This window comes from Chelonia mydas, chromosome 17 (assembly GCF_015237465.2).
Source record: "Chelonia mydas isolate rCheMyd1 chromosome 17, rCheMyd1.pri.v2, whole genome shotgun sequence".
NCBI lineage: Eukaryota > Metazoa > Chordata > Testudines > Cheloniidae > Chelonia > Chelonia mydas.
The window spans coordinates 6,994,860-7,021,860 of record NC_051257.2 but is presented as its reverse complement, the minus strand read 5'-3'; the positions used below and the strand labels follow the sequence as shown (position 1 = coordinate 7,021,860).

The 27,001-nt window shown below is 44.4% G+C and overlaps 1 protein-coding gene across 1 annotated transcript in view; it reads right to left on the bottom strand.

Moving 5' to 3' along the window:
- DHRS11 (dehydrogenase/reductase 11) overlaps window positions 1–26,680 on the bottom strand; it is a 66,122-nt gene extending 39,442 nt beyond the window's left edge. Inside the window, exon 1 of the mRNA XM_037880316.2 lies at window positions 26,426–26,680. Coding sequence (XP_037736244.1) covers window positions 26,426–26,557 — 132 coding nt within the window. The 5' untranslated portion in view covers window positions 26,558–26,680. The remainder of the gene's footprint in view (window positions 1–26,425) is intronic.
- Between the last annotated feature and the right edge of the window lie 321 nt (window positions 26,681–27,001).

The following is a 27,001-nucleotide window of genomic DNA, read 5'->3' as shown; positions in this document are numbered from 1 at the left end:
ACGAGACATCACATCAGCATTCAACATGGAACGCCAACACCAGGAGCTAACAGAGAACGGAGAAGTCTTGCAGTTTCTAAATAGTTTACACCAAATGCATCTGAAGTGCTGACTCATTAGCAGGAACGAATTTATAACATTGCCCCAGAAACCGTCAGGCTCACCTCTAGGCTTCGACAAAGGAAGATGTGATCAAAAGCTGGTGGAACCTATAGGGAATTCAGCTCCCAACGCACAATTTTCACGCTCCATCACTGTAATATTACAACAGGCTATTCTTAGTCAAGACCTGCTCCTGGCATGCAAAATAAACTATTTTAAATAATATGAAATGCAGATCAATTATTAGAGCGGATGTTTCTGGAGCAGGGAACACGACACAAGGATTTTCTTGGCCTTACTCACTATTAACAGTGCACAGTGACAGACAGCACCCATGGGAAGCAGCTGGGGAACAGCGGCCACTAGTCATTGTCGCAGCTACTCTGCGAGGGAAGAAGGGAGATTAGATGCCGGCAGTGCTAGAAATGCTGTCTTATCAGCATCTACTGAACTGCCAGTCAAGTAGCTCAGATGAATTGCTATGGCAGAAGCAATGCAATGCAAAGTTGATTTCAGGGTGGTTACAGGTAATTACAGGAACTCCGGCTGGTGTGAGAAATCACAACTCCATTGAGGTCAGTGGAGATTCGTCATTAGCATAAGTGGGTGTAATTGGCTTCTTGTTTATAAGGGCACTTGAAAGGGTTCTGCACTGGCCCCAACCCACCGAGCTCTGCATGTGTTACTTGGATTGTAAGCTCTTTGGGACAGGGAAACCTCTTTTTGTTCTGTGTTTCTCCAGTTTATCTGTGTAGTAGGTGTCATTAATGATCACTTCAAAACGGTGCTCCTGAATCCAGTTGGTACAGGGAATCATTAACAATGAACAGATGCTCCACCTGAGTGTTCCACCTTCTTCTGATAGCTTCTGCAGCCTCATAAATCATCTTGCCAGGGTGTGCCAGGCAACAGGAGGAACCCTCATTTAACTCAGGCAGCCTTCTACACACAGAACAAGGTATTATATTGTTGCCAAGAAGGCCAATGGCATTTTGGGATGTATACATAGGGGCATTGCCAGCAGATCGAGGGACGTGATCGTTCCCCTCTATTTGACATTGGTGAGGCCTCATCTGGAGTACTGTGTCCAGTTTTGGGCCCCACACTACAAGAAGGATGTAGAAAAATTGGAAAGAGTCCAGCGGAGGGCAACAAAAATGATTAGGGGACTGGAACACATGACTTATGAGGAGAGGCTGAGGGAACTGGGATTGTTTAGTCTGCGGAAGAGAAGAATGAGGGGGGATTTGATAGCTGCTTTCAACTACCTGAAAAGGGGTTCCAAAGAGGATGGACCTAGACTGTTCTCAGGGGTAGCTGATGACAGAATAAGGAGTAATGGTCTCAAGTTGCAGTGGGGGAGGTTTAGGTTGGACATTAGGAAAAACTTTTTCACTAGGAGGATGGTGAAACACTGGAATGCGTTACCTAGGGAGGTGGTGGAATCTCCTTCCTTAGATATTTTTAAGGTCAGGCTTGACAAAGCCCTGGCTGGGAGGATTTAGTTGGGGTTGGTCCTGCTTTGAGCAGGAGGTTGGACTAGATGACCTCCTGAGGTCCCTTCCAACCCTGATATTCTATGATTCTATGAAATGTCCAGTCTGATATGTACAAGTCAAATAATTCCGTTTATATTTTAATGAGTGTTCCTGTTACCTTAAAGCACATAAATAATCATTCTCCACATCAACATTAAAGACACTGCTTTGCAGTGATTGCTAATAGTGTTCTTCTGGGCTGGGAGTATGGATGGAGGGGAATAAGCCATTTCTATTGTGACAGCTCATTAAAACAATGTTTTCCTTGAAGTGTGAATATCCTGAACTGAACATCTTAGATTTCTGCATTTTCCCTAATTCCACAAGGCAGTTCCACAACACAAATTCAAACTCACCCCTCCCCCACCCTTGTTTTCTATCAGAACATTATTGTTACCATTAAGAAGGAAGTAAATGTTCTGCAGTCATACGTGTCCATTTGCCAGACACTCTGCAGTCTTAGTAACTCACAGTGGGGAGGGTTTAGTGACAGACTGTGTTGTCCAAAATACATGTAAGTTCTTCCACCCAGCAGGCCTGACTTGTTATGCATTACAGTATGGATCACTGCCTATCTGGGAGTAAATTTCCAAGGCAACCTGCAGATACAAAGCAGTGTGTGCATGCAATATATGAGGGGAGGATCTGAATTTCAATATCAGCTAGAGAGATACTTTTACACAGACACACACACTTCTACTTTATTCTACCACAACTGACGATATTTGTATACAGTTAGATGTTGCTAATTTGTTTTAATTCAACTACACTTGATCAGTTCTTGCAGCAATTGTGGGAGTATCCATGAAAGTCTGCTCCAGAAAGGTGGGAAACACCTATGGATACACTGTATGAATTTAGGGCTTGGTTCAAAGCTCATCAAAGTAAACAGAAAGACACCCAAACACACATACCCTTGCATAAAATTATTTTATTAATGAACAAGTCATGATGATGCAACTAGGGGCAATGGGATTAAATTAAAGGGAAAAATTAGGCTGAATGTTATAGAAATCTGTTTTTTACAATTACATCTCTTGGGCTGTGGATCCGTCCCCCAAGGGAAGTGGTGAATCTTTCAAACTAACCAGGGCTAAGCATTAGAAAAATACTTCATGGGAAATAATCTTGCAGGGGTTCCCAGGAGATGGGGTAGATGATCTAACAGGCCGCCTCCGTCTTGATTTTCTAGGGCTCCCCTCAAGTAAAATACACTTGGGGGCTGGCAGAGAGCGGGGAAAGATGTCACAATTGAAGGATTTTTCAGAGTAACAATATTGAGGCAGCATCTGTGGTCAATGCTTCCCTCCCCTGCAGTGTCAGCATCATACACCACAGTCCTCTGTAACAGCACAGTGGTTCAGCCAGCCTCCCACCAGAATACTCAGAACACTGGCCTCTGCTCTCATTTTTTCCCCCCTAAAACCTTGCTGTGTGAGCCTTTGTATGGACAACAGCTATAAATCAAAGCCAAAATTGTGGAAATGCAAACAAACAAAGGGTAAGGAATGTGCACCTGCTGTTTTCTTCTCTATACTGGAGCTGCTTTATAGATGGACATACACACACATACTTACCTTCCTCGCCTCCTCCCCCACAGTTACCCTAAACAGCAGTGTCTACATCTAATCAGCCCAGTGTTCACCAAATCAAGCTGCACCAATGGGCTCCACAATCCTTATGCCTGCATATGAAAAAAAAATACAGCTGAACAGTAGGCCCTTTGAGTCCTCTTACATCCCATGCACACCCAGAGGGACTGACAACAGAGCAGGGAAAATACTTTGTGCAATGGGATCTGCCAAACAGGACTTGGCCTTTGTTCCGAGCATGTAGCCACAAGGCATACCCTGGTTCTGGAGACAGCCCTAATTTTTAAGCTCCTCCTCCCTTCAACATCCATTCAGGAAAGATGAACTGTAGGGCTGAACCCGCTCCAACTTACCCAAACTATCCCTATCCCCATATAGCTGATGAATACTTCCTGACCCAGCATATTACTTCCCACCTGATCCCCTCCCACCCCCACTTCTAGAATTCTCCCATATCCCCTAATAAGGATCACTGACCCTCCCAGCTTCCAAACCAGCTAGTTTCAGATTTGCTAGATAGTTTGCTCATATCTGCCAGAGGCCCTGAACATCTTGCTTCACCTCTGCCCCCTTCTCTTCATACTGATACCTTCTGCAACCTTGGGCCAAGGCGCTTGCAGGCACATGGGGACAACATTTCTTTGTAAAACAGGGTTCATGGATTTGAATGTCACCCAGGGGCAAAATGATAAAGTGCCACCCAACACTGGCACAAGGGTTTTTCAAGATGGCCAGGGTGACCTCGCACACTTATGTCAATTGTAAATCTGAGCAACAGGCACTTTCTTTTTGTTTTGTGTTTGTACAGCACCTAGCACCATGGAGTCCTGGTCCACGAACAGGCCACCTGGGTGCTACCAATATACAAATAATAAACAACAACTTGACACGGGGGGGGGGGCTAGGAAAGACAGTCTTGGGGCTAAGGTTCAGAAGTGGGAACAAGGAGAATAGAGCCATATTCCCAATTCTGCCACAGTTCACTGCTTGACCTTGGGCAACTCACTTTAACCGTACTCTGCTTCAGTTTCCTCACCTGTAAAATAGGGCATTGTGAGATGAGCCATTCATGGGCTTTGAGAACCTTGGGTAGGAGGGCAAAGTGTTAGTAACAGCAAAGGATGGAGTCTGGTAAATTCCAGGCGTGAATTGCTCAGTTGCAACAAAGTTGGAAGGAGACAGATAAACTTCCAACAACTCAGCTGCAATCTGTGCCACACTATAAGAAACGTGCCTGTCAGTAAAGCAGCCTGCTGACTGGTTGGAAATCACTCAAACACTATCATGGAAAGAACAGTACAAGAACAGCAGGTCCCTGCTATAAGATCAGTCTTTTTTCCTTTTCAACACTCCCCAGTGTTTTGGTTTTTTTTAAACATCCAAATACAGGGCTGGATATTTTCCCACACAGCCCCCAATGTCATTCAGACAAATATTTATGCCAGGGGTGTACAGGAGAGGAAATTATATTCCTCATGCATTTATCTCCGTTTCATTGGCTACTGCTACATGCCACTATAATCCTGAATGAATTCTCTTCTGAAAAGGAAGATTAACATATGTTTGGAAAGGAGCAGTCTTCTCTCACAGGGCTCTGATATTCCCCACTAGCAAAATATAGTTGATGGTTACTGAATTTTAATATGTTTTGGATTTATGACCCACAGCCAGGTGAAGTGAAGGATTCAGCATAGAGTGGTATAGTAATACTCAGAGTGAAAGACACATACAACAGAGATAGACATTCCAACTTCTGAGCGGAAACACACAGCTGCAGATTTGACATATTGTAATTAAATATCTGCATAAATACCAACACTACTTTAGGCGACCAGCCACAATGGGCCAAGTTCAGATCTAATTTACATCGGTGTTTGTTTCAGAGTAGCAGCCGTGTTAGTCTGTGTTCGCAAAAAGAAAAGGAGGACTTGTGGCACCTTAGAGACTAACCAATTTATTTGAGCATAAGCTTTCGTGAGCATCCGATGAAGTGAGCTGTAGCTCACGAAAGCTTATGCTCAAATAAATCAGTGTTTGTGTCATTTATGTTCCTAACAGATACTGAAAATTGAAATGTAACCTATGTAAGTTCAGCTTTAAAAAAAAAAAAAATTTTTTTTAAATTCATCAGTTCACTTTCCTTTTCTATTCATCCCTAAAGTAATTTGGACTCTTTCTTTGTTGCTCTGACAAGGTCTTCATAAGGATCCTGGACCATGAGTTGAACTCCTAGGCATTGTGGAAATGCAAATAAACAAAGGGTAAAGAATGTGCACCTGCTGTTTTCTTCTCTATACTGGAGCTGCTTTATAGATATAAATGAAATAAATAATAATAATAAACAATAACAACAATAAATAAATAATAAACAATAAAACAAACAAATAAAATAAAATAAAAAAATAATAAACAATAAAACAATAAATAAATAATTGTATGATATGAGTCTTTGATCTTGACTCAATACTTTGTTACTGATATAATTCTCTTGAAATGGTAAGTAATGCCAGTAAGAGTTCACCCCATTTTTTTTTTTTAAAGAAAGTTTTACTACATATCTTTGTACTTATATGGCCCTGGGATACCACTGTATCTCTCAGTTACCACTGTACCTCTCCGCATTTTGTAAACGGGGATCTGAGGCACAGAAAGGTTAAATTACTTACCCTAGGTCACGTGTGGAAGTTAGTGATATCCCTCAAGCTTGAACTTAGGTCTCCCAGGTCCTAGGTACATCCAGTAGCAGATTAGCGCATGGGCCAATGGGGCCCGTGCCTAGGGGCCCCCACCAATTTGGGGGTCCGCACAGGAGCAGCCAGAACTCTGGCCACACACCCCCGCTCCTCCTCTTCCCCCCGAGGCTCACCTCCAGCCAAGCCAGAAGCCTGTGGAAGTGCCAGGTGAGTAATATTCCCCCCGCCTCCAGGCGGAGCTGGCTGAGGTGCCGACTCACCCCAGTGCCACAATGAACTGGCCCAAACCCCTCCGACAGAGCGGGCCGCCGGCCCCACACAGCGTGCAGCTGGACCAAGCCCCCCACCCTGCATGGCGCTAGACCAAGGGCCCCCACTCCGCCCTGTGTGGTGCAGGGCTGGACCAAGGGGTCCCTCCCACCCCACGCAACACAGGGCTGGACAGAGGTGCACCCCCTACACACAGCGCTAGAATGAGGCACCCCCACCCCGTCCTGTGAGGGACTGAACCAAGCCCCTCTTCCCCTCCTTCCCCGGCATGGAGCTCACTCACGAGCCCCTCTCCCTCCCCTCCACAACGTGGAGATGGTCTCAGCCCCCCACCCCCACCGTCGTGGAGCTCGCCTGCGTCCTTCTCCCCTCCCCTGGGCAGGGCTGGCCCGAGTGCACCGAAGTTCACCTCTTCCCCCGCTCACACTGCCCCCAGCTCCTTTTTGGCAAAACTGAGCATTTGTCCCATTCGTTCTTGCCAGCTAATCACCGTGATGATCAGCTGGCAAGAGCAAATGGGACAAATGCCCAGTTTTGCCACACACACAAAGTCGGGACGTCTGGGGCCAAAATGGGAAGCATGGTCACCCTGGGCCAGGAGTCCCCACACTTTTTCGGTCATGCACCCCCCTCTTACCCATTCTGCGCCTCTCCCGGGAGCCAGGGCCGGGAGCAGGGCTGTGGCCCATGGCTGGGGGCTGTGAGTGGGGGAGCAGCCAGGAGCAGAGCCACAGCTGGAGCTGGGGGCAGGACAGGGCCTCACTGCACCCCCCAAACACTCCTCTGTGCCCCCCTAGGGGGGTGGGCCCCACAGGTTGGGGACTACTGCCCTAGGCTGTGGTAAGAGCTGTCCAGTGAGCCCAGGACCCTGCATCTGAGCAGCCCCCAGCCCGTGTCCCTGTCCCCCAGGGCAAGTGAAGGGTCCAAAGCTCCTCACAATGGCCCCTGGGCAGCTCTGACCATGACCCGGCTTTGGGCCAGGCCAGGGGGCGGGGCCTTGGGGGTGGGGCCCTATGGCAGAGAGGGATGTAGGGGTCCCAAATGTTCTTTGTGCCCGGGGCCCCAATATTTCTTAATTCGCCCCTGGGTACATCACCTAACCACTGTCCCATCCTTCCATTCAATCTAATCACCCTTCTTACGGCTAGCTACAGTTCTGTCCACCTCTAACTGTGCTGTAAAAAGCAAGACTATTTTTGGTTAGAAAGCAGAGAGGACTATATATAAATCATAGCCAACCCTCAAAAGTGTCCACCTCTTCAGTGCTACAGATCCAGAGCACTGTGGTCAGAAGATGAATTCGGAAGATGTGGGACTAGGCAGATGGTCTGATTTATCTAATTCTTCCTCCATAAATGCTTATTCTATTTCAGCCATTGAGGCACAATAACGGGCTTGGATGGCAAAATATCTTGATTGTACTGAATCGGAGGCTGTCCTTTTTTAACCTCATTAAGAAATAATAATAAAAAAACTGGGGAAGAGATAGGAGATTTTCAAAGCATATTTGAAAAATATAAACACCCAAGGGTTATTTTTTTTAATTTGTTTTTTAAAATGTGTTCAATTCATTCGATTCAAGGGTTGAGAAACTGTTTAGTGCAGTGAAGTATTTGTTCCAGCTGCTCACAAAACACAATTACAGGATCTCTTTCACATTGATCAGGAAAGGAATCTGGTCAAGGGGCAATAAAGGGTGGTTTCTTAGAGGCAGTTAGTATTCAATGTCTCTCAGCCCTTGCTTCCACAAAAGAAAAACAAGCCTTTGCAGGGGGCCAGGAAATTTTGAAGGTCATTAAAATTTTTAAAGGTCGTAAAAAAGCCTCTGGCAAGCTGCGTCTGGGGCCCAATTTAGTGTCAAATTAATGGGGCTCCCCCCTGGCACAGAAGCTTTCTGAGCTGCGTGCTCCTGAGGGGTGCTTCCTCTAACACAGCCTCTGCAATCCTTTCCTGTCAATAAGGGGAAATCCAGCCCAAACAAAAATCCCTCCCTTTTAGGAGACCAATTTTTACTCCTCGATAACAGCGGTCAGCATTGGGGGGAAGCAGCGGGCAGGTTCTAACCCCCCTGGGAAGACAAAAAGAGCAGGCAGCAGCATCTTCCAAGACCACCATGGCAACACAACCAGGAAGCACTCAGAGCCGGATTTCTCCCACTGAAGTCAGTAAACACGGTGGCTGCTCAGCACCTCTGAAAATCAGGCCTCCGCCTTGTTCACTCAGGAGACAGCTGCTTGAGGGGTTGTTACAGTTTTCTGAACATGAGACAGGTAACAACAAAGACTGCAACACAGGCCAGCAAGGTTCACCTTGTCTTTATTAGACCGCCCAGCATTTATATTCTCCTCAGCCAGCTGGGCGCGCACACACGCACACACACACACACACACACACACACACACACCTACCTGCCTGTGCTCCCTATCGACATTCTGCCACTTCCTGAATCAATACCCCGTTAAACTGCCTACCGGCAGTGACTTTATCCTCAGACCACAACAGCTCCCTACTACACCACCGTTACTATGCAGAGGAGACAATGGAGATAGCCCTGCACGCTGACCTGGCCTTATCCTTTCAAGTTTCAGAGTAGCAGCCGTGTTAGTCTGTATTCGCAAAAAGAAAAGAAGGACTTGTGGCACCTTCGAGACGAACAAGTTTATTTGAACATAAGCTTTCGTGAGCTACAGCATCCGATGAAGTGAGCTGTAGTTCACAAAAGCTTATGCTCAAATAAACTTGTTCGTCTCTAAGGTGCCACAAGTACTCCTTGTCTTTATCCTTTCAAGTTACTGCACATGAGCCTGATCCTGCAAACACACAGGAGTAACTTAGCACACACGATAGTCTGGTTGACGTCAGATAAACCAAAGGGCTGTTAATGAAGGAGCAAGCCACTACCGACTTGTGTTGTGTCTTCTACCTACAAGAGAAATAGTCCTGGTTTCGGTTTATTTCTTAAAGATACAGGATTAAAAATCACAGTGGATAAAGTTCTCATATTACTTTCCGGGACTGTCTTCCTTAAAACTGACATTTGCAGTGTAGTTGAAGCCGTGGCAGTCCCAGGATATGAAAGAGACTAGATGGGTGAGGTAATATCTTTTATTGGACCAACTTCAGTTGGCGAGAGAGAGAAGCTCTTGAGACACGCAGAGACAACAGAAGTTGATCCAATAAAAGATATTACCTCACCCATCTTGTCACCTATAAAACGGAGTTATTTTAGAGAGACACTATGAACTGAAATATTACCAAGAAGCTATTAACAAAATGCCTAACTATTATTTAGCCTAGAAAATTCCAAGGCAATTTCTGAGGTTGATGCAGCAGGCTAATCATTTTGGAATCGAGTACATTTCTCATTAACTGTTCTCAAGCTGCATGCTGTTCTGTACAGTTCTGTCCTGAGGCTAATTAACTTAGGGGCAGGCTAAAACATCAGTAGCAAAAACGTACCACTTACCCTCAACAAGAAAGGAAATTTATTTTTTACCATTGCACGTAGGAGCCCCATTCATAGACAAGGACCCCATGGTTCTAGGCGCTGTACAAATACAGAACAAAGAGACGGTCTCTCCCTGCCCCAAAGAGTTTACAATCTAAGTATAACACAAGAGATCAACAGAGGGGCACAGACAGACTGCCGGGGAAGTACAAAGAACCAACGAGACAATATTGGTCAGCATGACAGACCGTGATCTCGGTACACCAGCGTAGCTGCTGTCAATTTTTTTTTTTTAGGAATCGTAGTAAAGGAGAGTTTTTAGGAGGGACTGAAGAGGAGAATGAGGTAGCTTTGCAGATGTTTATGGGGAGCTCCTCCCAAGTGTGAGAGGCAGCGTAGGAGAAAGCACGATGGAGCTTGTTTGAAAATTTAACAAGCAGGTCCTTGGGGCTAACGTCATGGCCAGTTGGAGGCGGGCATTGACATTTCAATAGTGAACTATAGATGGCAGATATGGTGGGAATAAGACATGTAGAGCTTTGAAGGTGAAAACAAGTCTCCATGCATCTGAAGAAGTGAGGTTTTTACCCACGAAAGCTTATACCCAAATAAACCTGTTAGTCTTTAAGGTGCCACCGGACTCCTTGTTGTTTTTGTAGATACAGACTAACATGGCTCCCCCTCTGATACGAGCAGCTGGTGTTTGTTGAGACAGAGAAGGGACCATTGGTGAAGTGATTCAGAGAGCAAGGCAGCATGATAAAAGCAATGGGTTTGGAAAATGACCTTTGAAGCAGCATTCTGAACGGACATGAGCAAGACAAGACTGCACTTCACAAAGCGAGAGAGAAGAATGCTGCAGTTATCAGGAGGCAAGTTGATGAAAGCTAGGCAAGAGTTTTAGCTGTGTGGCTGGAAAGGAAAGGTCATATGTGAGAGATGTTATGCAGAAATAATCAGCAAGATTTAGGGCTTATCTACACGACGACGACTTCAGTAAGCTGGGCTGTAAATCTACTTGGCACTGACCGGCCTCACTACCTGGATGCATGCTGCTGACGTAATTTAACAGTTCTTTCGAGCCCTTTGATCTTGTCCTGTTTGAAGGAGGACTAGAGCGAAGCATTCTCACAAACTGTGAACATACGGTAGTAGTGTGCACAAGGACACTTAGACCACAGCAGGCTAGTGTGGAGTAGAGTCACACCCCAGCTTGCCCTGGTCTATCTGTTGGCATAGACAAACCCTTAGACACAGCCTGGATGGGAGGACCTAGAAAGAGTTCCGAATCGAAGAGGATGCCCAGGTTACAGGCCTGAGTGACAGGTAGGATACTAATGTTGTCCCCAGTGATCAAGAAAGGAAGTAGTGAGGAGGGATTTGGGGGAGGAACGACGAAGAGCTCTGTTTTAGCCATGCTGAACTTCAGCTGATGGCTAGATATCAGAGAGACGGGCCAAGATTTTAGACTGGACAGAAAGAAATAAGTCTGGAGTAGAAGGGTAGCTTTGAGAGTCATCTTTGCAATTTTCCTAGAACCTAATTTACTCCCATGTGCATACACTGAGAGAGAATTTAGCGTTTAGTTAACTAACCAAAATACTGTACAAAGTACATATAGGGTCTAAAGCTTTCCTCTTGCTTTATATTTTATAATTCTGGCACCAATTACTGTGGTTTAAAGTGATTAGCATTTAGTGGTATTCAGAAAATTAAGGCTACCCAGGTCTTAGTGATCTAGTGTTCTCGGAACTTCAAGCTCAGGACTGGGAAAGATTTTGAACACAATACCAAACTGAACCAGAGGTACCAAATGCTGGGAAGTTCGGGTTGGACTCAAAAGAACTGAAAGGATAATTTGATAAATATGAACAAATTAAGCTTAAAGACCCACAATTACTGAAGCAGTTTACACTGCCATAAAATAAATCCCACCCGGGGATAGGGTTTGGGAGGGGAATCCGGGTGGGGGCAGGGGGTTGGGGGAGGTGAGGGCTCCGTCTGGGGGTGGGGCCAGGGATGAGGGGTTTGGGGTGTGGAAGGGGACTCCGGGCTGGGGCAGGGTCCCGACGGCACTTACTGCGGTGCCAAGGAAGCAGCTGCCAGGTCCCTGCAGCCTCTAGGTGCATGGACGGGCAGGTGGCTCTGCGTGGTGTGTTCTGCCTTCACGCATGCAAGCACTGCCCCCCGTAGCTCCCACTGGTCGCGGTTCCTGGCCAACAGGAACTGCGGAGCCGGTGCTGGGGGCAGGGGAAGCGCGTGGAGCCTCCTGGTCCCTGGCCGCCCCGGCGCCTAGGGGCTGTAGAGACCTGGCAGTCGCTTCCGGGAGCTGCATGGAGCTAGGGCAGGCAGGGAGTCTGCCTTAGCCCCGGGCGCCGCTGTGCCGCTGACCGGACTTTTAACAGCCCAGTCGACACTGCTGACCAGAGCCGCCGGGGTCCCTTTTCGACCAGGTGTTCTGGTCCAAAACCGGATGCCTGGCAACCCTAAAATCTACACAACTGTTTAGGACAAAGTAAATTTGCCATGTTTACCTGAAGCTGGAGGGGGAATTTATTAAGGAGACAGAATGTAATGAGCTGGAATTGGGCCAGCATTCCTGTTCTTGTGGAAAATGCCATTGGATTGTTAATGTCCGCAAGATCCCGACAAGGTCACATGTCAAAAACAGTGCCACACATCCTAGTACCTTGGTTCAGTGCTGACTAGGAGGAAAGAGTGCTGGCTACTGAATTGCAAACAACCTAGCTTTTCCTTGGCGGTGTCTTATCCAAGTACTAGCCCAACGCAATGGGGCTTTCCTTGCAAGAGGGGAATACAGTAGCACCTGATATGGCTACAGCTCTTATGCAGGTTGCTTGCATTTACTCTATGAGCTGTATATGAATAGGGCGTTTGACCGGTACTGATTTGAATTCTTGGCTCTGGCAATAATCTTGGACAAATCATTTCTTCTCTGTGCCTGTGTTCCTCCTTTTGTCTGTCTGTTTAGAATGTAAACTCTTCAGGAGGGACTTCACTGCAGGCACACTGGGGCCCTGATCTCCACTGGGCTCTCTCTTGGCCTTACTGTACTACCAATAATTAAAAATAATAAATATACAAGTGGGATATATCGGGGGGTTTTAAAGAGTGAACGTTTATATATGTGCATATAGCAGGGAGACTGAGGCCCGGCATTTCTCTTCCCCCTCCTCCTACTTAAAGCTTGCTTGAAAAGGAAAGCACTAATCTGTTAAGAAGCTGGGCGTCTAGAATTTACAGTCAATAGCTCATCTGATCAAAGGCTGTTTCTTGAGCAACATCTAACCTTGACAAAGTAGGCCTTGGTTATAAATGTTACCTTTGATCAATAACTGTCACAAATGCATTAAAATTAACCTGTTAAAGCTTGTAACTGGAGCCACATTGTATCACGCTGTGTACAGCCTACCAAAAAAAGTTGTTTTGTAGGACACAATATCAATTATAAAAGCAATCCAAGGAAAAATCAAAACACACTTGTGAAACCAGTTATATCCTGTCTGATCTCCCAACAATCCCCTTTGCTAGTTTGGGTCTCTCTGGTCCTCCTGTTTTGTCCTGTTTATTAAGAACATGGGGGGAATGGCTGGCTAAGGGAACTATGTAATGGGATCCTGAACCTTTTACTTTTCAGTCCCTTATCCTAATCCATCCTAGATTAGTAGTGGCTGAAAGTTGTTGCATTTGGTGGAAATTGGGTGGCCTGTGTGATAATAAATAATAATAAGATACTAACTCATTCATCCATTTTTTATTGTAGTAGCACGTAGGAGCCCCAGTCGTGGCCTGGGACCCCATGGTGCTGGGCGCTGTACAAACACAAAACAAAAAGATGGTCCCTGCCTCAAAGAGCTTCCAATGTAAGTGGTCCAATTCCTAATGGCCAGATGTGTGGAGAGAGAAAAGGAAAAAAGTTCCCAGTTTGTTATTTTTTTTAGCAGAGAGGCTAAGATTGAAAGAGACAGCTGAGCTCCCTCTCATCCTTAGGCTGAACGACCTGAGTCAGGGTAAGGAACGCAGGCGGGGCTGTGTGGGTAAGCTGTGCATGTTCTGTACATAGAAGACCTCAGTTTCCTGGGCTGTCAATCCAGGAACGTTCACAAGCAATGAATTCACAACATTTTAAAAAAGCCTATAGGTTAATGAAGTAAATGACAGTTGACACAGGCGACCTTAATGCAAATTGTCAAAGGGAAGACGTGTATGGATCTCTGACTGTTCACGGATGTGTGTTAAAACCAAGAGGAGAAGAAAGGAAGCACCTCACACTGCTCAAATGTTCCCGGGGGTCACACTACCTGTTTCCAGAGGAAGCCACATCTAGGCCTCCTCAGCTAGAAAGTTGCCTCAATGCAGGACTTAAAGGAGGATTTAAGATGGAAAAATTATTCTCCAAGAGAAACACAGATCATAGAAAGAGGTAGTATGGTCCAGTGGAAAGAGTCATGGGCTGGGAGATAGTGCTACCCTCTGCCCTGCCAATGACCTGATATGTGACTTTAAGCCAGTTACTTTATCAATCTGTGCCTTGGTTTTCTCATCTGTAAAATGGGGAGAACGATACCCATCTTTCTACAGCATTTTGAGATCTACAGACGAAAAGAGCAAAAGTACCTTTGGATACCTGTCAAATTATCTACAGTTAGATTCCTTGGCAGCCGTGAGCACAATTTCATAATGCATACTGGTATTAGAACATAGTTAAGGCTCACTCCACCTTGCCACCTATCTCCAAGGTACATTGCAACCACGATCAGTGCTGGCAAATAAAGAACATGTATTTGCAAATCTTAGAGAAAAGGAAAGGGTGGCAGAGGAAGTAAGGAGCAATGAGAAGGATAAAACCACCAAAAATTTCACTACCTTTTAAACTTTTTCTCCTATAGGGAAACCAACAGCCTAATGACCTATCAACTTTTCTGAAATGGGACCAGATCCTCAGCCTGTCTAAACTGACAGTTCCATGGGCGAAGCCAATTTACACCAGCTGAGGATCTGGCCCCAAATGAATACAGCTAGGATGGGAGGATGATCCTTATATAAACTAGAAAGAAAGGTGTTTAAAAAGCATTTCACAACTCATCCTGACCCTGGCAAAGCAGATGTGAATGCAGTTTAGCCCTGTGCATACCAGCAGCTAGTTTAGAAACAGTTTTCAATCCCCCTAAGCAGCCGCTAAATGTAATGAAATACGAGGTAGCCCCCTGAGCAGTGGTTAGCACAGCTGCATCAAGTCTAAGCAAGGATCCCACTGAACTCATCCTTTTGCTACAGTCAGAGCTGTGCTCCGTCTGCTATTTTTTTGCTGCAGCTGTGTCCCCAGGGCATCAGCGTAACGCGCCTGCCTCCCCCTGCTGTGTCTGGATTGTGTTGTGTGTGCAGCACACAGACGACGAGACAACACGCGTCTCTGATGTTCCCCTCTTGTGGTGGAGTGGCAGGGAGCCAAGGAAATACTTTAACCCTGTCTCAGTCTTGTAATGTTGTGTCCCACGCTTAATGCTGCGACATGGACCACAACGTCCTCTTTAGCAACTAGCATCTCACCGTTAAAAGGAAGAATACACATAAATAAAACATGGACAGAATTAACACGGGTGAGGTGAATACGCTTCTGAAGTCTATTACATTTAGACAAAAAGAAACGAAAAATCGACCTCTGTACTCCAAACCCATCTGGTTAAATAGAAAACGAGAGAGCTGAGCAAGAGGCAGCGTGGTCCAGTGGATAGGGCACTGGACCGGGACACAGGGGGCCTGGATTCTACTCCTGACGCTGTTCATGGACAAGTCACCTCGCCTCTCTGTGCCTGTATTCTCTCTTACCCTTTGTTTTTCTTGTCTATTTGGATTGGTTGGGATGTGCATAAGGACAAGAGAGGGGGGTTAATCCAGACCCACAGTTTTAAAATAGTAGTTTTAGGTATAGTTCCACAGCCAAGGGGTTGAGGAGAGTGGATTTCTTCCAGCCCAGATGAGCACTTTTATCACATGAATATACAACCCGTACATTGACGACTAAGGTCGGTAGGCAAAAGAGAAAATCACCAGCTAAGGGTATACAATCCAGTCTGAATGGACCTGAAAGAGAACAGGATGACATAGAATTTTGACTGTAAATTCTCTAGGCAGAGGGACTCTATGCTTAGCCCACTTGTCTTATTGTGCAGCATTCTACCACCTACTGTGTTGTGTTAATAATACATGATTTAACGTTGAAAGCCTTCTTATAATTGTACTGGTTAAATTAGCACAAATATGTCCCTGAAAATTACACAGAGTAATGTTCTGCTAGCTGATAGAAAGAAGGAGTAGCAGAGTGACTTGCTATCTGGTTTCATGCTTACACATGGAATTCATTTTCATATCCCATAGGAGCAGCTTTGTTCTCTCTCTCTCTCTCTCTCTCTCTCTCTACTCTAAGCCTCTTCTTACAGAGGAAAACATTTAATATGTTCCTGCATTCTAATAAAAAAAAGCACACTGTTACAAGTGACAGGATGTTCAGCTGCCTTTATTATGCCTCCAAACCATATAGACCCTACGCTTACCAATAAATACTCAAATTTTATCTCAGGTGTAGAGTGTTGCAAAATGTAACTGATGCATTACATTTTTAAGTAAGAGGAGCAGAGAATGTTGTATCAGCCAGTACAGCCAGGAGATGGGATATTTTATTCTCAGTGACATGAACAGATCTCAAATATTGCTTGAATTTTCTTGTTACTTTAGAAACATGAGTTTTTTAAATATTCAGCTGTGTTACCAAGTCTTCTCAGTTACAACACTCACAAATTTGTCAGGGTGCCCTTCTCAACACCCAGCGAAAAATGCTATATTCACACACGCAGGTTTCAGACTACACTACAGAACCGTTTTATGAAACAGAAGTCAGAAATTCAAGATGGAAAAAGCCTTGCAGATCACAGAGTCCAACACCCAGAATGAAACACTGCTTGTACACACAATTCTTCTCCCACACAGAGGATAAGAGAAACCACACAAGTGAGTCGCTTAATGCAAAGTACTAAATGCTCTGGGCCAATCCAGCAAAGCACTTAAGTACATGCTCGACTTTAATACATGCATTGCCCAAAAACTTTAGTAATGCGGAATCAAGGTTGACCAGCAGTGCCTGTACCCTTCAAGAACATTGAATACACCTGTACTTAAACGTTGGAAAACTTGGAAATACTGGGTTTCCGTACCCACCAAGAACTGTATTACTGCTTAAATGCCTCAAGGATTCCCACTTAAAAACAAGTCTTTAGCCAAATTAATTTAGCAGACTTGCACAGAAAAAGCAGGGTTATCTTATTCCTCCAAACTTTAATTATAAAAGACCACCACAATTGTACAACTGACACACGTAACCCTTACTCACAAGCGTAGTGCACTGATTAAGATTTAAAGACTTTCGCTAGTGAGAAACTGACTTAAATTGAGTAATGAACTTTTATGGGAGTCACAGTTGCTGGATTGGGCCTGTACAGTATTTTATTTTAGACCATCACTACGGGACATTATTATATAGGATAAATCCAAATGACTCAGCTAGCTCTTTATTGTGCCACACAGATAAAATAACTATTGATCCAAATCAAACCACACAGCAAGTACTGTACTCACGGAAACCAAACGATGCTCTAACTAAATAATAGTGGCCCATGCTCTATTTCATAGAACTGATCCAAAATTTTTCATTTTTCACAACATTTTTGACCAGCTCTAACATTTTACTTTTATTCAAAGTCAAGTAAAGAGCGTACCACTCCCACCACCACTTAAAAGCCCAAACCACAATTCGGCAACTCCTTTGTAATCTTGCCTCTTCCTCTTATCTGATTTTCCGAGAGATTAAGAAATCTTGACATAGCATTTATTGCCCTAGATAAATTCCCCCACAAGATTACATATTCTCTCAGTCACCAATTTGCAGTAGGTTATAAAACATCTACACATGGTGGTTCCAGCCAGTTTACCTTAGAAGGATTAGAGATTATGAATATGATTATCTGGTTTTGTTTTTAAACCGTACCATTTATGCTTCCCCAGTTAAAGATGGCTTGGATTTATTTTCTATATACAAGAGTTACGATGGTTTATCTATCAATGTATTAGATTTTAATCAGTGAGATACATACTGTACCAACCGCCTTGCCTACTCTTGCCTCCTCCCTCATTATTGCTTCTTCAGCACCCACACTGCCTCTCTCCAATCCATTCAAATAGTCCATGTCACCGTGGCTCCTTTTGACCCCTCCACTGCCTTCCCATTTCCCACTGCGTCAAACGCAGGTTGCTTCTCTTCCCCTTTAATTCCCTTCCCGGCTCATCTGCTCCTGTCTCTCACTGCATTGCTCCCATCGCTCCCACTGATGTCAGCCGTGAGCACTCCATTTGCCTGCTTCTCTCCCAGACATGACCAGGCTTCCTTCCACACTGCCCTTTACACATGAAATGCTCTCCCTGAACTAATCCATAGGTCCACTCATCTTTCATATCATAGAATCATACAATATCAGGGTTGGAAGGGACCTCAGGAGGTCATCTAGTCCAACCCCCTGCTCAAAGCAGGACCAATCCCCAATTTTTGCCCCAGATCCCTAAACGGCCCCCTCAAGGATTGAACTCACAACCCCGGGTTTAGCAGGCCAATGCTCAAACCACTGAGCTATCCCTCTCCCTACTCAAGACCCACTGCCCCTGTGATGCCTACAAGAAACTAGCCTTAGAGTGATGGCTCAGAGGAGCCGCAGTCAGGGATAGCAGTCTGACTTATTTGAAATCACCAAGTTATAAATGAATCTATGTAACCACATGTTCTTTTTAACCTTGCCTTTGTCCTCTCTCCCCACTTCCCAGCTAATATTTGTTACACTCATAGGCGCTGGAACTACAGGTGCTGGGGGTGCTGCTGCACCCTCTGGCTTCAAGTGGTTTCCATCATATAGAGGGTTTACAGTTTAGGTCAATGGCTCTCAGCACCCCCACTAAAAATAATGTTCCAGTACCCCTGGTTTCACTCACTTGGGACCCAATCCAGTTGCCACTGAAGTCGACCGGAGACTTTCCATTGACTTCAATGGGAATTGTGTTGTGCCTTTTTGCAACTTTCAAATTAGATTCTAAGTTCTTTGGGGCAGGGTTCATGTCTTCCTATGTGTTTGTATAATGCCTAGCACACAAACCTGACCTCCACTCTTTACACTGGTTTCCCATAGTCAAGTTCAAGGCCTTTACCCTCAAGGTGCTGAAGGGCCTGCACCCAGGATATCTAAAAGATCACCTACATCTCCAAGATGAGGACTATGGTTAACAACTCCATTCCAAAATGGAACTTTCTACAAACATAAGGTTAAAGCTTGTCAGTGCAGGAAACAGCTTTCTTGGGGGCCAGTCTGAGACGGCGGAATGACCTTCCCTGGGAGCTAAGGACCACCAGAAACCTCCCACCCTCTGTTCCAAGTGCAAGCTGCACTTCTTTAACCTTGTCTCCTCTAACACAAAAACAGAGCCGTGTGGACACTTAACTATGACCACCAACCAATCAACCAAAACCCTAGCAAAACAAATCACTACACTGCACATCCAATTCCGCCCCGGGGACAGGCGGAGAGAAAGAATGGCCCACACAAGACAGATGTTAGTGCATTACTTCATGCACAACGAAGATGCTCAGATTCTACAGTGACATAAGAATCTAAACAGAATTAGAATATGGAACTTGGTCTTATCTGGGACACTTGGGTACTCTGTAACACAATCTATATACAAATAAATTACCAGTATAAACTGTGCATTTTGTGCTGGTTTTAATAAAAAGCAAAGATTTTAAAAGAGAGCATTTCTGAGGTCCACATTATACACAATGTACTTTTGTCAGAAAAGTTTGAGTAACAAAGACCATTAAGCTGAGATTTTCAAAAGCACTTATGAGATTTAGAGAGCACAAGCCTCATTGACTTTCCTGCCCTAAATCTTTCAGATGCTTTGGAAAGTCTCTCCTTTAAAAGTTTTGTGCAATTACCAACATCAGTTACACAACTCAGTAAACTAACCAGTACTACTGTACCAGAGAGGCCCAGCAGAAGTCCAATATTCAGTAAAACGCCACTTTAAATGCAAGTCTGTATACATGTTACAATGGTATTATGTTGCTCCACCGGATAGTAAATGTTGTGAAAGGTGATCATCTGTGATTCACGTTTCAGAGCGAACATTCATTCATGTTTGTGTTTCATACAAGCAGGGCAGAACTCCTTTGTGAATGGATGGATAATGTAGCTGAGTGGAGTGAGGAGTACAGTTTCACAAAGACCAGTCCAACTCGATTAACTAAATATATAAAAACTCTAGCACCAAGTAAACCACGCAACCCACTTGCAGGATATTATCTGCAATTTTTCAAAAAGGTTCAGATGTAAGCATTACCATATGCCAGTGCTTATGGATACCTAAAAAAGCAAAGGCGTATTAGGAACTGTGCAGATTTAATGCCAGTCTAAAGATATGATAATGAAGATTAAATGAAAAGGAAATAGCAAGATAAAAGGCCACTTTACCAAAGCCTCCCATGGAATGTCAATAATAATTTTCATCTGTATAACTCCTTTCACCTAAAAACCACAAACTGCTTTACAAACATTAAGGGCCTGATCCAAAGCCTTATAAAATAAATGGTAAAACTCCCACTGATTTCAATGGGCTTTTGGATCAAGCCCTAAATAATTACGCATCCTAACACACTTGGTGAGTTAAGTAAGCAAGTGCATCTCCCTTTTACAGATCAATAAATTGAGGCACAGAGAATCAGACAAAGATGGGAACAGAACCCAGGGGTTCTGACCTTATAAAAAATTTGGGGTAAACAATCGTTGACAGATTATGACAAAGCATTACTCTTGCATATGTATAATGTTATCCAACTTCAGATTAGAGCACTTCATTATCATAATGGACTAACCTGACCCTCCACAGATCACAATCTTATTGACAAGTTCTGCTATGCTTCTCTAGCAAACAGCAAGTTTTTAGGAGGATCTGATGCTAACCAATCACCCCATAATGAAAGCTATTATAGAGCTAGTTTAGAAGGACTTGTGACCAAGGCGATACGGGAAATGGCTTCTTTTTTAAAGGAAAACTCATACAATGGCATCATTTACAAGATATTACAAAGAAAAAGGAAATGTTAAATAGCCAAAAGACAATAGAGTTTTAAATAATCTGACAATAAACCAGTTTCCCCCATGACAAATTGCTCAGCTCTCCGTCTGTTATGATCTCATCATCCTCGTAGTTTTTCTGAAGCATCCGGTTAGACAAAACCTGAATTTCTAGTGTACACAAAAAAAGAAAAAAAAAAAAACACCTTTCACGCCTTTGTTACATTTCATAAAGATGCTTTGTTTGTTTTGTCCTGTACGGGTGACCTTTAAGATTATATCTTTAAAAATAAAACACAGCACCTCCTGACCCTCAAAATATTAGAATGTATGGAAACGCAGTGTTGCTACTGTCACACATTTATTGAGACTCTCAAAATATGAGGTGTTCTTCTTAAAGCCCCAGCCCCTGGAGTCACGTGATGATATGAGACTCAGCTTTTTTTAAAGTAAGCTACTAGCTCTCATGGTTGTGGAGAAAAGTTTGAAAATGTTACCCACAAACACACCAATGGCTGAAAAACCAGAGGACAAATAAAGATCAGTCCCCAAAAAATGTTTTGTATTTTGGAGTCTGACTTGTGAGTTTTGAATACTTGGGGCTGGCAATACTGATTTGAGGCCACTCCAAATTCCTTAATTCTGCCCTGTGCTCACAGGGACTGATCCCAAGCTTTCTGAAGTAAATAAGAATCTTTCCACTGACTTCAATAGGCTTTGGCTCGGACTCTGGGTAAAATCTTTGCCCACGGAAATCAGTGGCAAAACTTCCATTGACTTAAGTGGAGTCAGGATTTTCTCTTTTTACCTTTTGTAAGATGGAGATATCTGATGGAGGACTTTTAAATGAAGTAGGACCTGATGAAGATTTTAAGAAGTTTGTAGCCTGTGACTACAGACATAAATTCCCCTTCTTTGCAGGGTTTACCTGTGGAGTCGAGACTGGAGTACTTGGCTTTGGTTTTAAACTAAAGCAAAATGAATAACTCATAGGGAACAATATATTTAATGAATTGAAGGCCTGATTCTAGTTGGTAAATCAGCTTAGCTCCTTGCTTTCACTGGAGTGATGTTGATCTGTGCAGCTGAGAATCTGCCCTTATGACCATTCTCTATTTGCAAATCATCCACAACCAACTTATACATTTTTCAGATTCATTCATTGTTCAGAGTTATCTGGCAAATACGACTATCATAGCTTGCTTAGAAGAAGGTAATTGTGGTTATCTAATATTTTAAACTCAAAATATATTCGTTAATTTTGATTGGCTAGATGGGTCACATTACATTGTTTTTGCTTCCTGACTGGTTAGGTGTAACTCTCATCTCGCAACACATGCGGCTCTCTCTGTTCTGCTCCCCTGAATACCAGCCCACTCCTCTCTCCCCTATGTGGTTTCCCTCTGCCTCTCCCCACGTGGTGGCCATCCAGAGTTTATAAACTCCACGGAGTTGTTAAGCTATGCAAAAACTGCTTCAAATAACTGCACAATTCCATCCACAAAACTACTCCAAGGTACCAGTCCTTGCCAACCCCAACAGATTAAAACCCATTTGGAGGTTTTAGGCCAAACCATTTTGGAGTTTTGGTGTCCCCAAAATATATATATCAACATGGTCCCAAATAACTTGTTTCATATACCTTAGGCTTGCCCAAAAAATTTCCTACACTGGCATTACAAAAAAAATCACATCTATAACATTTCAGCTAATTTGGTTTAGTTCTAGGGAAGTTTGCTGTAGGGACAAAACTGTGTTTAAAATGAAAAGCTATTTTAACCTCAATTATGGCAAGATCAGCATTTCTCCAATGTTCAGATGGATTTACATGGCCTAGATAAAATGTATTAAACCACACGTAAAATATAAGTGCCTTAAAATGCTGCGTGGCCCCCAGTCAGCTCAGAACATAAACCAATTCTGTTTTTCAGACAATTTTAAAATAATACTTTCCTACAACACAGAAGCTAAAAAACAATAAAATGATATCTTAAATACAGGCAGTAGGTGGTAAATAAAGGTGGATTTTGGTTGAGTTATGTTTAAAACTTAACGGTACAACCTCCAATTCTTCTCTTTGAACAAAGAGCTTTGTGAAAAATCTGATTAGAAACAGGGCAGGAATCTCAGGGGAAGAGCTGATGAAAGAAAAAGTTGAAATTCATTTGCATGGCTAGACTATACAAGGCAAACAGAGACTATTAAACATGTATTTGCAGCAGCCCTATTGATAATAAAGCCAAGAAACTGACCTGAATAAAATAAACAAGCAGCTGGGGTATCAAATCCTTCTGAGAGAGAAGTCTTCCCAAAGCCTTATTGGCCATGATATTTACATCCTCCTTCCCATGTTCCCTAGATGTCTCAGGTATTCTTCTCTATTACCACAGCCACTCTCCCAAAGCTTCACTATATTCTATTTACATGTATTTTCTGTCTTCAGAGTCTTGCCACCCCATCCCCCAAGCTCTAGCCTCCAAATTCAGGCTTGTTGGGAAGTATTTTTTCCCTCTCTCTGTAGGGGCATAACAATAAAGCCAGCATTTTTAGTATACCTCAAATTTCCAGATACATTGCTGGAGATCATTAGAAGCTGCCAATATTTACATAAACCATGCTACTGCTTAGCTTTTAACTAGCTCTGTAGAGCCAATATTGCACAGAAAGATCTGTCTGGACAAAGGATAAATCAAGCTTTTGGGAATCTTTCCATAATAAAAAGGAAAAAAAAGCATGCCTTACTCTCTAGCGAAACCTAAATTTTCCCAACTAGATTAACAAGCTACTTCCCCTCAAAGGATTTAAACCTAAACTGCGAGGCAACAAATTTAACAATCAAAATAGAACACACACACACGTGTGTGTGTGTTTTAGATGTAACCTAATAAAAATATAATAAGTAACTGCTACCCAGTGATTTCTGAGAGGAATATAATTATAGTTGGCTAGTGGTGTACCTCGACTCCAAAAATGACTTTCCAACTTACGCACTGAAGCCCCAGTTCATCCGAGCATTTAAGCATATACGTAGGACCCAGTGAATTCAAGATTGAACTTAAAGTTAAACATGTGTTTAACTGTTTTGATGAGTTGGGGGCCTAAAAGATTTGTAATAAAACTGAATTATTGTACAAAGTGTAATCAAGCTGGCAAAGGAGAGAATATATTTTACATTTATTGCTAGGTGAGTCAATTAAATGTGCCTTTGACCATTATAACAGCAACCACCAGATATGAGACAACGTGTAGTCTTACCCAAAAAAAAGTGTATACGTGAATGTATTTCACCCTTACAATCACAGGTGACTTGGGTATCTTTAGTGAACTTCACTCACAGCCCTTTCTGGAAATAATACACATTCATAAACACTAGGTTTCAAACTGGCGTGAACAGTTATGCAGAATACTAAACCATTCTTCACCTCTCCAGCTACATTTTTATAAAATTTACACTCAAAGTATTTATACTATGGTATTTATTATCTTAATGTGGGTAACAGTCAAAATGTCCCAGAAACTTTTCTAACAGAGCACGGTGCAGTTTCTGCCCCAAAGAGTTTAGGTTTGGTAGCCATAAAACAACAAGTGAAAGCCATAACAGATGAGGGAAAGAGGAGGATGAGCACATGAGGTTTTTACAGAAATATAGTCATGAGGTCACTTAGTTGTTAAGGTTATCTTGTTACAAGATATGTTCATCATTATGCACCAAACTCCCTCTGTAATCTCACCACTATCCCTCTATTATCCCTTACGGATTTTCTACACTGCAAAATTGTATTGTGCTGGAACATAACTTTTAACAGTTGAATTAGCTGACAGGATGCTGCTGACCATATCTGAGTGGTCTGTCTAGACCAGGACAAATGGTGTTTAGCTTCATATCAGCTGACTGATCATGAATCACACTTAGCTGACCTGATGATGATTCTGAATACAAATTGTCCACTTAGATGTGGTCAGAATCATGTCAGCTAACTTATTTGTTCGCAATCATTTTCAAACATCATACAATTCTGCAATGGAGGTAAGCCCTTGTAAAGCAAAATGCCGCCTTACCCAACTACCCTGCACAATCTCCCTCATGTAGGGTGACCAGATGTCCCGATTTTATAGGGACAGTCCTGATTTTGGGGTCTTTTTCTTATATAGGCTCCTATTACCCCACCACCCGCTGTCCTGATTTTTCACATTTGCTGTCTGGTCCCCCTACCCTCATAACACTATCTGACCTTTTTTCCCTGTAGTCCTCCTTAACCAACACACCCTTTACTATCCAACCCTCCTTTCTGCTTCATTTTAATATACACTCAGCTGCATAATGTAATACTTGGCACTTCTATACATCTTTTCATCTACTGAGGTTCAAGTGTTTTATTAGTATTATTTAACGAGAGGGACACTCAGGTCAATTTTTTCCCTAAATTTAGGTTTTGTAAAAACTCATCTTTAGAAATCCTAACACCAATAGAAATATTTCCAGGAATTTTTACAATTTAATTCCAATGGCAACAGTTTTTGTCATGGTTTCCCTGAAATGTCTGCAACCCATACACTGCAGCATTGTGCTAGAACCAGAGAGTAACCTGGGCTCATAAACAGAAGTGAAATTGACAGGACTATTTTCCAAGGTGAAAAGTGTGGAAAGTAAACAAACAGCAAAAATTAGGAGAACTCAGTTGAGTTTTAAAATTTAAGCTAAATACGTTATTTCTAATACACACAGGAGATCCTTTCAAAATAATATGGGCCATGATTTTCAAAAACGGCTAGTGGTTTTGGGTGCTCAGCCTGAGATCCCTTCAAAGGATCTGAAGCTCAAAAAGTGCTAAGAACCCACCTTCTGGAAACCAGGTCCCTTTCAAGGCACCTCAAATGAGACAACCCCCCCCCCCCCCCCCGGCATAATGGAGCCAACCACAATTACCAGTCACTTTGGAAAAATCTTGGCCTTGAATTTTAACCTGACAGCTCAATAGAGAGTGTAAGGCTGGGGGGGCGGGAGGGGGGGCGACTATAAACCAACACAGGGGATCTGCAACTTTAACCGGTGACTTGAGAGGTGGGAAGGGAAGAGCTCTCCTCAATTTCAGATGGGGGAATAAGAGTTTGAGGGCCTCCCCCCAACTTCCCAACCCCTTCCCTGCCCCCAAAATGCACTGGAAGAATAATGGGGACAAGGGCTGCTTGCACTGAGTCCCCAGATCTCTTTCATCCCCCATCCCCGCTCCGGGCCGCCCCTTGGAAGGTTTTTTTTCCCCCTTCACAGCTGCTGAGAGGGACCCGTCAACCTGCCCCTAGACCCCCTGGCTCCGAGCTGCCCCCTCCCCAGGCACCTCGGCTCCCCCACGTGCCGGGGGGGGGGAATCCGGCATTGTCCGCAGCCCGCACCGGGAGCGCTAACCATAAAGGGGCGGGAGGAGAGGCTGCGCCCCAGTGGGGAGGGGGATGAGTGTCCCCCCCCCCTCCCGGGTCCCAAAATTCAGGGGTTGGGGGGGGGGAATCCCCCAGAGACGCCTTCCCATTGCTCCTTCCCTTCCTAGCCCCCTTCTTCCCCCGCCCCCCTTTCCCCATCCCCTCTCCCCCCTACCTCTATCTTGTCCACGCTCCGGGCGCAGCCCACCACCTTCATGCCCCGCTGCACCAGAGCCCGGGCCACCGCCGCCCCGATGCCCACCGAGGCGCCGGTCACCAGCGCCACTCTGCCCTTCCAGCGCTCCATGGCCCCGGGCTCGCTCCCCGCACCCGGCCGAGCCGCCTTCCCCCGGGCCGGCACGGGAGACCAGCCAGCCTCCTGCCCGCGGAGGATGAATCCTGCCCCGCCCCTCCTGCCTCTCTCCTCCCGCCCCTTCGCCAAGCCCAGCCTCTCCCCCGTCCTATTCAATATTCAGCAGCCCGGAGCCTGCCCTGCCCTGGGTTTCCTGCGCCCTCAGCCCTGCAGCTTCCCGGGGCGGGGAGGCCGCACAGAGCAGGCTGAGCACTTGCAGACTCGGTGCACACCCTGCAGGGACGGGGAGGCGGCGACCCAAGGACACGCCCGGGAAATGGATTATTTGTATTGCAGGAGCTCGGAGGAGCCCCAGTCACAACCCGGGACCCCAAGGTGCCCTACACACACAGAAGAAATTGAGGGTCGCTGTGGCCAAGGGAGCATAACCTATATGTC